The 12,055-nt window shown below is 37.7% G+C and overlaps 1 protein-coding gene across 2 annotated transcripts in view; it reads left to right on the top strand.

Annotated features, from left to right (window-relative positions):
* The window catches only part of Pign (phosphatidylinositol glycan anchor biosynthesis, class N), an 84,934-nt gene extending 81,107 nt beyond the window's left edge, over nucleotides 1-3,827 (top strand). For both annotated transcript variants that reach the window (XM_013018869.1, XM_013018870.1), the window contains one exon: nucleotides 2,839-3,827. In XM_013018869.1, coding sequence (XP_012874323.1) covers nucleotides 2,839-2,962 — 124 coding nt within the window. In that variant the 3' untranslated portion in view covers nucleotides 2,963-3,827. The remainder of the gene's footprint in view (nucleotides 1-2,838) is intronic.
* The last annotated feature ends 8,228 nt before the right edge of the window (nucleotides 3,828-12,055 follow it).

The raw sequence follows: 12,055 nt of genomic DNA, 5'->3' as shown, positions 1-12,055 counted from the left end.
GGATTTAATATTTTTACTTAAGACATCAAGTTGGATTGAATATTTTTATTTAAAAGAACAAAATTTAACCTTCTCTCTCTTTTTCTCGCTTCTCTGTCTCAACATTTTTTGTAAAATAATTTATACCATAAAATTTATCTATTTGAAGGTTTTACTTATTTTAAATTATTTCAATTTTTTAGTAAATTAATGGAGTTATACAACCATCATCATATTTTGCTTTTTTGAGCATTTTATCAGCAAAAATTACCTGAGGCCAGATAGTCACTAATCTGTTTTCTGTCTAAACAGACTTTCTAATTCTGGACATTTCATACAAACAGAATCATACACTATAGAGTAACTGGCTTCTCTCTCTGTCGTACTTTTTGGGCATTCATCTGTATTGTAGCTATAGCTGAGGAATGTTCAAGTATGCTGATATATTACACTCTGTCCTTCCTGTAATGTAGTATTTTTGTATTACAGTCCTCAGAGCTTCTCTCTATATTGTGACCTCCAATCTCCTTGCCTGGGTTTCCCATGGAACCAAGTCAGATTGAGCTTCCGTGGCTTTGACCCAGCAAGCTATGTAGTGGACAGTTTGTACTCCCTCACTTACTCATCTTGCCTCTGCTACAAAATTCAGTCCATGACCTATGGGTCAAACATTTTCACTGCATGGAGAAGCTGTGTCCATTATATTCAGCTGATTGGGTTGCAGATTTAGATCTTAAGAATTGCTACAGATTTTAAAATAGCCTATGAAAACTAAGAAACAACACTGTTGAAGATTTTGGTAATAATTATTAGCCTTAGTTCTGTGGTTCATAATAGGCATACTTTTTAAGCATTATATTAATAGAAATGCATCACATGGTTATTCTAGAAAATACTAATAGCATGAACAAAAATAAATCATATAATTCAATACTTCAGTGATAATCATGGTTCAGAATGAAGTTGTATATCCTTTTGGTTTACAGCTATGACTAACTAGATATATAGGGCTTTGTTTACAAAGTAAACTTTCAGTAAAGACTTTTTAATATATATTTTTATTATAAAGATACTGTACAGAGGTGTTGTTACATGAGTAAGGTAATGAGTACATTTCTTAGCAAGTATTGTTACTCCCTCCTTTGTTTTTTTCCTACCATCCCTTCCCATCCCACCTCCCCAACTCTTTCCTCCCCCCACCCAGAGTTGTAAAGTTCCTTTTCATCATAGTGTCTTGTACATCTCATTGTTACAATGGGTCAACCTGTATCCTTATTTCAAGTAAAAACTTTTTTTAAATCCCAAAAGTTAGTGTATCATGAATAGTTGAGGGAAACCACAGAAGCAAATTTGGAGATTAGACAGTTGATATCATTTATGGCCTTTGAAGGTCATTTTAAGGAGTTAGAAATATATTTTAATTATAAGATGAAATATTAGAATATTAAACATGGAAATAATTTGATTGTTCCAATATTTTTGAAACAATACTCTAGCCACAGTATGAAGAACATACTATAGGATGAAGAGGCAATTGCAATAGTCTAAGCTACATGGTGGCAGCTCCTACCAGTGTCACAATTCAAAATGAATGGGTCAAGTGTCTGGACCAAGAAAATATTTTACAAGAGGTTCATAAAATCCTCTGATGTAAGAATGCACTGGAGGGAGACACTTACAGGGGAGGGCTTATAGGGGTCCTAAGTTATTTATCTCAAGTAACTAAGTGAATGGGAAAGCCATTACTAGGAAAATCAGTTTGGTAAAGAAAACTGTGGGTAGTAAGATCTGTTTGTTTGTTTGTTTTTTGATGTATCAAATTTAGGATGCTTGATATTAGGATGGTTCTAGAGAAAGTTATGATATCTTAGGTGCCTTTTTGTTTGAAGATGAGAAAAACTACATGTTTGTATAATGATGGATATGTTTACCATAGAGAAAAAAATGGTAATATTAGAAATGAGGGTATTGTTGCAAAATTGAAGTATTTTCAGTAGGAAAGTTGGGATGGGATTCAAAATAGAATTGTGAGGCCTTAAGGTGGTCAAGGTGGGACATACCTGTAATCTGAGCATTCAGGCAGCTACAGCAGGAGAAGGAGAAGTTCAAGGCTAGCCTGGACTACATAGCAATACTCTATCTCAAAAATAAATAAATAAACTAAAAAGAGATTTAGTGAGTCACTGGTGGCACACACCTATAATCCCAGCAACTCAGGAGGCTGAGATCCAGAAAATCACCATTCAAAGCCTGTCAGTAAAAATCTGTCAGTAAAACACCAAGCTAGAAGCATATCCATTATAGATTATCTTAAAACATAATAATACAAACTACTATTATGCTGAAATAGTGTTTAACATAATAGCTTGAGATTACGATACAGCTACAGTATGAAAATGCCTGCTACACTACTAATAGTGTACTATTAGTACACTACCAAGGAAGGACTTATATTATTCATATTTATCTCTATATAATGAAGTTGTGGGTTTTTCAAAATATTTCAGTACCTGTTTTGAAATCATTGGTGTCATTTATAGTCTGTGTGATTTGCCTTTCCATTTAAGACATCTGTACAGGTATGGGGGTGCAAACCTGTAATCCCAGTTATTCAGAGGCTAGAAAACAGGGTGCAAGCTTGTGGTCAGCTCAGACAAAAGTTAATATGACCCTATCTTAGAAACTAAAATAAAATAAAATAAAAACAGAAGGGTTTGGGAAATAGCTAAGTGGTAGCACACTTACCTAATAAGCATGGGCCCTGAGTTCAGTTACCAGGGGAATAAAACTTGGAGGACTCAATGCTTTTCCACGTAAATGTTCCCTGTGTATTTAACACGGTTCGTTTTCTTTTTGCAGCATCAGCCACTATGTGATTGTTATGTCCATGACCATCTTTCTGGTGTTTCTCAATGGCTTGGCCCAGCTTCTCACAACAAAGAAACTTACATTATATGGCAAACCCAAAAGCCATCTTGTATGATGTCGTTGAAGCCATCATTCAGTATCCAGATCCTGTTCCTCCTTCACCTTGGAAACTAAAGTCCCATCAAGGATTTTTGGATGGATTTTGATGCATCTTTTACTGCTTGTTATAGGGAAAATTATATTTTGAATTTTAAATGTGCAGGTTATCTGAGATAAAGGAGGCTCCTTTTTTCAGACATGAAGTCATGCTTCTATCTCTGGAAAAGCACAGTAAAGTATTCACTTTCATTGCTTTTCTTTTGGCTGGCAGCTCTTCTCTGTGATGCTTCAGAGCACTGCAGCAGTGTGATCCTCACAGTACAACTTTCCCTAGGCCCCCCCATGTGCACCTCTGGGGCAGGGCCTATGGCATTCAAACTAAGCTGTACTGGCCGAACTTGAAGGGAATCACCAGGTGGCACCATAAATATCTGTCAGCTTGCAACACTGGTTTTTTATAGTTCTAGCTATTTGGCAATGACAGTAAGGGTGTGCTGTTTCAAGTTCACTAAAGCTTTGATAGCAAAACCTTTGGCAGATGTTTGTCAGTTTTCTTTGGCATGTAGTAATCGTATCTTTGCTTAAATGCTGCTCCTATGATTTTCATAGTCAACCAGCTAGATGCAGGTTTTAACCTTCATGTTTTCTGGATTACCATGGAATTTCTGGGAGTAGGAGTACAAAATACTTGCTATTTGTGGCCTGTGTTCATGGGGAAAAAAATTTTAAAGAAATAGTTTGTATTTGTGGACTTAGTATCTGTAACTTCTATTACTTTCTTCAGGTATTGTTTCAACAAAATTCTCTAAATTAGTGGTTAAAAGTGTATAACTGAAACTGGGCACTGGTGGCTCATATCCATAATCTTAGCTATTCAGGAGGCTGAGATCTGAAGATTGCGGTTGGAAGCCAGCCCAGGCAAGAAAGTCTATGAGACTCTTCTTCCCAATAAACTACTCAGGAAAAGCCGGAAGTCATACTGTGGCTCAAGTGGTAGAGTGCTAACCTTAAACAAAAAAGAAACTCAGGGACAGTGTCCAAGCCCAGAGTTCAAGCCCCAAGACTAGCAAAAACAAAAAACAAAACAAAACAAAAAGTGTGTGACAATAGCTGGGTTCTGATGACACATCTGTAATCTTGGCTGCTTAGGAGGCTGAACCCTGAATATTGCTGCTTGAAGCCAGCCCAGGTAGGAAACTCTGTGAGAGTCGTTTCCAATTAACCACCAAAAAGCTGGAAGTAGAACTCTGGCTTAAGTAATAGAATGGTTGCCTTGAGCTTTTGAAAAAGCTAAGGGGCAAACCCATGCCCTGAGTTCAAACCTCATTACTGGTGTGCATGCATGTGCGCGCCCATGTGCGCGCGCGCACACACACACACACACAGTTTTTGACATCATATAAATTTGTATTAAAATTGCTACTCATAAGTCATGTGATTATAGCTCAAAGTCTTGAAGTTTTCTTCTTAAATGCAGATTTCCATTTGTAAACTAATTCTAATGGACAAAATACTTTGAGGATAATCTTTATTTGGATTTTCTGTAAAGTGATCTTTACAAACCAGTGTAGAGGTCTCTGTCCCATGATGTGCCAGAAGTGTTTGATGGACCCTAAGCTTTGCTGATACATTTCCATTTTAAAAAATTAATTGGCTTTCAAATTAAATTGTGGCATCACTGATTTGCATTGTGACTAGGATGCTCCCTACAAATTACCAGCTTTTTCAGGTTGGTAGTTGACTGAACAAATACAATTTAGAAGACTCAGAATTCAGTTGAACAAGATGAACTTTCTGTTCTCTTCGTTGTATTATTATTTTTGTCATCATGGAGCTTGAACTCAGGGCCTAGGCACTGTCCCTGAGCTGTTTTGCTCAAGGCTAGCTGTCTGCCACTCTAATCCACAGCTTCACTTCTGGTTTTTGGTGCATAATTGGAGATAGGAGTCTCACGGGCTTTTCTGCCCAGGCTGGCTTCAAACTGAGTCCTCAGATCTCAGCCCCCTGAGTAGCTAGGATGACAGGTATGAGCCACCCGTGCCTACCTAGAACTTTCTTAACAGTTTAGTAATGATAGCATCGTAGTATGCCAAAAAAGAAGTTCTAATGCTAACACAAGGCCTCGTGTAACAGTATCTAATAGAAAATCTAGTCAGACAAACAAGCTGCTGCAGCACAAGATATATCATCATATATTCATGAAAGGTGTGTGTGTGTGTGTGTGTGTGTGTGTGTGTGTGTGTGTGTACTGATGGGGGGGGGGGTGTGTGTGTGTGTGTGTGTGTGTGTGTGTGTGTGTGTACTGATGGTGGGGCTTGACCTCTGGGATCTGGACACTGTCCCTGAGCTTTATTTGGCCAAGGCTCTACCACTTGAGCCACAGCTCCACTTCCATATTTTTGGTGGTTAAGTTGAGAGAAGTCTCAGAGGCTTTTTTGCTAAGGGTTGGCTTCAAACCACAATCCTAAAATCTCATCCTCCTGAGTAGCTAGGATAACAGGTGTGAGCCACTGGCTTTTAGCACAATGAAGGATTTTTTGATCAGTTAGTTTTCATGTTTGTTTACACATCACAAAAATACAGCATCTAATTTTTATAATGAGTTTTGCCCTACATCTTTTTCCAGAGCTTCATACAGAGGAATTAATATAAAAGGTGCTCAGTGCCTTATTTTTCTTTACATGTTCTTTGAAGCATATTTTGTTTTGTTTTCTTAAGACTTCTTTTCTGGGGCTGGGAAGGTGGCTCAGTGGTAGAGCGCTTGCCTTGCATGCCTGAGGCCCTGGGTTCGATTCCTCAGCACCACATAAGCAGGAAAAAAAAGCCAGAAGTGGCGCTGTGGCTCAACTGGTAGAGTGCTAGCCTAGAGCTGAAGAACTGAGGGATAGAGCCCAGGCCCAGAGTTCAAGCCCCACGACCGGACCCCCCCCCAAAAAAAAAGACTTTTTTTCTTCACATACAGAAGATGGTGCATTTGCAGCCACAGGCTCACCTTGCAGTGCTCTGCTCTCCCCCAGACTCACCTGGAACAAGTCTTTGCTATTGTAGTTTATCATACATCTTAACGTATTTTAAGTGTATATTCTTATATTAGAGTGAGGAAATTAAGATTTATGTAAAATACTCCTTTTTAGGGAATTTAATTTTTATTCTTATTCATCTATCCTAGATTTCCAAATCAAGATTCTGCTGATCAGTGTGGTGTAAATTAGGAATTGCAATAAGAAAGTGGGCATTATCAAGTTGAGAAAATACTGAAGGTCAAAAATGCCAAGATATGTCACATGAACCATGAATAAATCTCGGAGGGCACTCTGAGGTTTCAGAAAACTAGGTATAGCTTGTCTATAATTCTCCAGTATATCAGTCCTCAGCTAAATGGGTGTGCTTATGAGTAATAAGGGAATTTAACTTACATGCATTGGGAAGATAACGGTATGCCAAAACTTCCCACATACTAGACTACAGAACCTATTTTAGGTTTCCTTCCTGGTTAGTAAACATACATTAGAAACATCCTCATATAATTTTACATTAAAGCCTCAATTTATCACTCTTTTGAAAATGGGGTATTGTGTGCTTTTTTTCCCTGAAAACTGGAAAAACGTTTTTTATTTTAACCATTAATGTGGAAACACTTTAAAAGATATGCATGTTGCTTCCCCTTGCATAAATTATGCCTGTCATCATCTAGTCTTTCATGTGGAACCTCAGTACTATCCGGATGCATCCTGTTTATTGAAGCTCATTGCACATTCCTGGATGTTTCTTCTATTTTTACATCCCTGACCTGAAAAACAAATTCACTGAAAATATCAGCATGTTTTCTTTTGATTGAACACTGATGAAGGTGATGACTATACTGTTAATGATACTTGATATTTAAAAACACATATAAATTGGAAACAACAATTGTCAAGATTTTTAGCCCTTAAATGGCCAAAATATAGTTTATTCCCTTTAGAAAAAAATCATAAGCAGATTAGTTCTTTTCACAGAAGATTAATTAGTACAGTTTGCTTCAGCTGCTACTTGCTACAAACGTCAACAATTCTGTGAAACTTGGAATGTTGCTTTTTCTTTCATATATTTGGTGGACTTGACTAATATGATTGACAAGGAAAATCATCAGTAAAACACATTAACTTTTACCTGCAGTATCTTAATAATCCTAGAATATTGAGGAATAGTTGGTGTTATAAAACTTGTTTGTCAACTAGAAGTATTGTATTTAGAGTTTGAAAACATAAAATTTCAATTTATTTGACATGCTTTTGTTTGCCTTGTGCAATTTCTAAAATTACTGTGATTGGCTTTAACTTAAAAAAAAATCATCATACCAGAACCGGAGGTGTAGCTCAAGTGGTAGAGTCTCAGCCATGAGCAAAAAAAGGTGAGTGAGAGTAGACAGCCCTGAGTTCGAATCCCAGTACTGGCATGAAAAAAAAAAGCACATCATACCATCTCAACTAGGTGATCAAGACTGACATAAACAATGATTGATTATTTTGATAGTATGTACCCTGGTATGATGTGGTGACAGTGGCATCTTACTTCTCTGATATTTATCCCCCGCAACCTCTAACACCAGACTGATCACAAGAAAAATGGACAGAGCTCAATATAGGGACACTACAAAAAGAAAAAACATTAACGTTTACTATTGAAAACTGTCAAGAGACCCAAAATAAAGGCTAAGAAACTATCATAGCCAAGAGTAGCCTAGGCATCATTAGTAAACAGTAAATGTAATGTGGCATCCTGGATGGATGTGATCCTAAAACAGAAAAGGTCTTTGGGAGCAAAAACTCAGTAAATCTGAATACAATATGGAATTTGGTTAATAACCAACCAATATGGGTTCATTAATTGTGAAAAAATGTACCTTACAAATGTAAAGTGTCAAAAATAGGTTGAAACTGGATAAGAGAATGTATAGGAACTCTGAGCCACTTTTTTTTTTGCAAATTTTCTATGGAACTATTCAGAAATGAAAAGATTATTTCATTCTAAATATTAATACAAGAATAATTTTACATAAATGAATAAATGTTAAAATGGACAAGCAAGGTCAGGGGAAATGGTTTGTTCATTCTTTGGTTTTTCTCTATTACTTATTTTGCTCTATACTCCTTTACTTCTGTAACTCTTAACTATTGGCATATTAACCCATCATGAGTACTAATTTGTTTTCTTTCATGAATAACATGTTTGCCCTTTGTTGCTGTGACAAAATAACCTGAGGTTAAAAAACCCCCAACAACAACAACAAAACACTCCAAAGGGAAAGACTTCCTTTGGCTCTCATTTTCAGTCCGTGGTTGGCTAACTCCATTGATTTTTAAGCACAAGGTGAGGCAGAATATCATGGCAGCAGCAACATGTGGTGGAGGAAGCTGCTCACCTTACGGGAGACAAAACACAGCAAGAGAGAGAGAAGCGAGCCATGGACAAGGTATACCTTTCAAAGACATCAGTCTTCCCCCATGACCCACTTCTCTCATCAAACTACGCCTAGTTTTCAACAATTCCCAATAACACAATTGACTAATGAGTTATCAATTGATCTGTCAATTAGGTCAGAATCTAGTTACCTCCCAAATTATTAGAGCTACTAGCAGAGGACCACGCTGACGGGGAGGCAGCATTTCATATCTAGACCATAGCATATAGTTTGTTAGTATGCTCTGATAGATACACTGTGGGGGACAGCTGTGCCCTTGCTCAGCTTGGTCTTCTTGAAGCAACTGTGCCTCCATTGCCAACCTGTTTCCACCAGAAACAAAATATGTCTTATGATTCTTCTCTCCCCGATAATCTTTCAATAAACAATCTGTTCCAAATGATACTTTATCTTTCTACCTCAGAAAAGATGGGTTGATTTCTCTAATTTGCAAAATTCTAATGGGTTATAACACAACCAAAGCACTATTTAAAATATTTGTTTTTACATTGACTCTTACTCCATAAGATGGACATGATGGAGCAGGATGAATCCATGAAAACAATTTCTGGGCTGCAACACCTTGATTCATAGTACTACTTTCATACCTAAGAGTATGAAGTACTTACGTATCCTGTTTTCAGAATTCATAGTGAAAATAGTCATTTTAAACTTAGCTTTTGCAGAATTGATGGCAAATGGCAGGTTAAAAAGAGCCAGCAGGGGGGTTGTAGGTATGACTCAGTAGAGAGCTAGCCAATGAGCAAAAGTCCCTGTCTTGGATGAAAAGAAAAGAAATAACCAAACCTTTTAGCCAAGCGCCAGTAGCTCACACTTGTGATTGTAGTTACTCAAGAGGCAGAGATCTGAAGATTACAGTTCAGAGACAGCTGGGGCAGGAAAGTCCATGAGACACTTCTCTCCATTAATCACCAAACGAGAGAGGAAACAGCTGTGACATAAGTGCTAAAGCATTGGCCTGAGCCCAAAGCTCAGTGACAGCACCCAGGCCCGGAATTCAGCCCCAAGATAATAAATACATGAATAAATCCAACATTTTATGGTATCTCCATAGACCTGCAACAAAATGATCAGGTTTGTGGTTGAGGGAAAGAATGATTTTCAAATAAAAGGAAGTAACAGAAAGTAGATAGAATTTGGATGAAATTGAGTAATACTGGAGTTTGGATTAATAAAGGAAACAATGAATTGTAACATAGATGAGCAAAACAAGAAGAGGGAGAATCCCCAGGAGGGGAGGGGAGTACAGGCAAAAGACAAAAGCAAGGCTGAAAAACATACAAGCCTTCAACAGTAGGCATTTACAAAAACCCAAAATGGGAGATATACTTTCTATGCAGCATACAAGGATACATAGGAAGAAACTCAGCATCTGTTAATAAATACATATATAAGAAGGGTCAAAGAAATTGGTGGACAGCTGCTAATACTCTGAAATTTCTCATGATAAACCAACACAGGCAGAGACATCCAATTAGAGGATCCTTTACTCAGGAATCAGGATCTGTTTGAGGGTGGGCCCTGTGTTTCCTTCCTCAGGAGTAAACACTGTCCTGGATACGACCCAGCAGGGAAGGCAGGTCAAGCTTCACAACTGTAACTTCGGAAAACCAACAAAAAGCTGCCCTCCCACAAAGGAAACTGAAAAGACAGTTGGAAGTCAGATAGCCTCAAGACCAAAGCAAGGAAGAAATACTGGGTGGTGTACATATTCTTTATTTTTTTTAACTTTTATAAAGAGCAGGTGTGGTTCTTTTCTTCTCTTGGCATTTTTGTCTTTTGCTATACTCATTTTTACCATTTTCTCTCACCATCATTCTAATTTTTTATGCCTCCTCCCCCCATATTTTCTTGTTATTTCCTAGTTTGCCTCTTCTCTCTGCCTTTTCCCTTTTCTCTCCTTGTTTACTACTTAATTACTAGTACCTCTAAATGTAATTATTTTTACACTCCTAATGCATTTGATATGTATTCTAGTTCCTTTCTTTTCTAACCTCGAGTGTAGTTGATGTTTCCAGTTGTTTTAAATAGCTCGTGTGTTTTTTAATTATTGTGATTGCTAATCCTGCCTGCTTTCTCCGCTTTGAGTGAAAGTAGGGACTGTGGCACCAGGAGAATATTCTCCACTGAGAAGATTCCAACAAGAAATAACCAAGACAGCTGTCCTAACTACTGTGCAAACAACAAGGTAACAACCAAAGAAACAGGAAAAAAAGTCAAGGCAAAATGATTCCTCCAAAAGTTCATAACCCCAATAATTGAATTGAGAGATACTGAAATGGCTGAAATGAAAGACCTCAAAAAGAGTCAAAGAGCAGAACTGAATAAGGAAGCCAATTCAAGATCTGGATTTAGAAAAAAGAAACAGCCACATGAAAAGTTAAAGGATATTGAGGGGTTATTTTGAGCTGTTTTTTGTTGTTGTTGTTGTTTTTTAATGGAAAAAGCTCTCATGCTTATGGGTTAGAAGAATTAATAGATTAAAAATGGCTAAACTACCAAGAGTGCTCTACAAATCCAATGCGATTTTTATCAAAACCCCAATGTCCTTCATGGAAATAGAAAAATCAGTCCTAAAATTTGTGTGGAAGCACAAACTCCCAAGTTGCTAAAATCTTGATGAAGCAGTGCTGGAGGTATCAAAAAACCAGGCTTCAAATTATACTATATAGCATGGTATTGGCACATAAAGGACGATCAATAGAATATAGTAGAAGGCCAAGAAATAGATGCATATAGTTATCTGATTCATTTTACAGAGGGGTGTAGAACATATGCTGGAGAAAAGATAGCTTTTTCAACAACTAGCACTGAAAAACAAGATAACCACAAGCAGAAGACACAAACTAGATCCTTAGTTCTTGTCCTGTACTAATGTCAATTCAAGTGGATTGGGCATCTTAATGTAAATGTCTAGAAAGGTTCTTTGGAGATTCTTAGGCATTAAGGAGATTTCACAATGAATGGTAGAATGATCAGAATCCCTCCCTGTCTAAGAATTAAAGTCCCGTTGCCTCAGGAACACGGCAGAAATAAGGAACAAAGCCTGTGGCTAGCATAGTACTTAACTTTCAGGACCTGCCTCCTGATCACTTATGTTAGCCCATAAATCATGTCATCTCCATAGACTGCCAAGCGTGAGACCTGAAAGCACTGTCTAGTATACTGAGGTGCCTTGGTTCTCTGTCTCTTTCAGCCAGTGCAGAACTCAGTGATCAATGGGGTGCCCTTTCTACTTGTTCTCCATTACGTTTACGTGATAACTCTAGGCTAGGATGATTGCTACCCCTGGGGTCACAAATTCAGGGGCTTGTGGAGTCGGTGAGAACTAGCTAACAGGCAACAAAGCCAAAGCTGCAGATGGTCAGCAATGGCACACAGTCCGTGAAGAAAAAAAAGCTTCTATAGAGAAAGCAGCTCCAAAGTAGAGAACCCACCCTTCTTTCTACAAGAAACTAGCTAGTTTTCCTCTATCTGAACAGTGATGGGAACACATCAGGTGTTCTCAGCATGAGAGTGAAAGCCTGGTTATTGAGCCATATAACCAGTACAACCTGAAATAGCTCCTCAACCCTGATACTACATAGTCCTACCTGAAAGATGAAAATATTTAAACTATGACTGAATACAAGTGATTAAAATCTC

This window comes from Dipodomys ordii, unplaced genomic scaffold, assembly GCF_000151885.1.
Source record: "Dipodomys ordii isolate 6190 unplaced genomic scaffold, Dord_2.0 Scaffold43, whole genome shotgun sequence".
Lineage (NCBI taxonomy): Eukaryota > Metazoa > Chordata > Mammalia > Rodentia > Heteromyidae > Dipodomys > Dipodomys ordii.
This window is presented reverse-complemented; position numbering and strand designations above follow the sequence as displayed.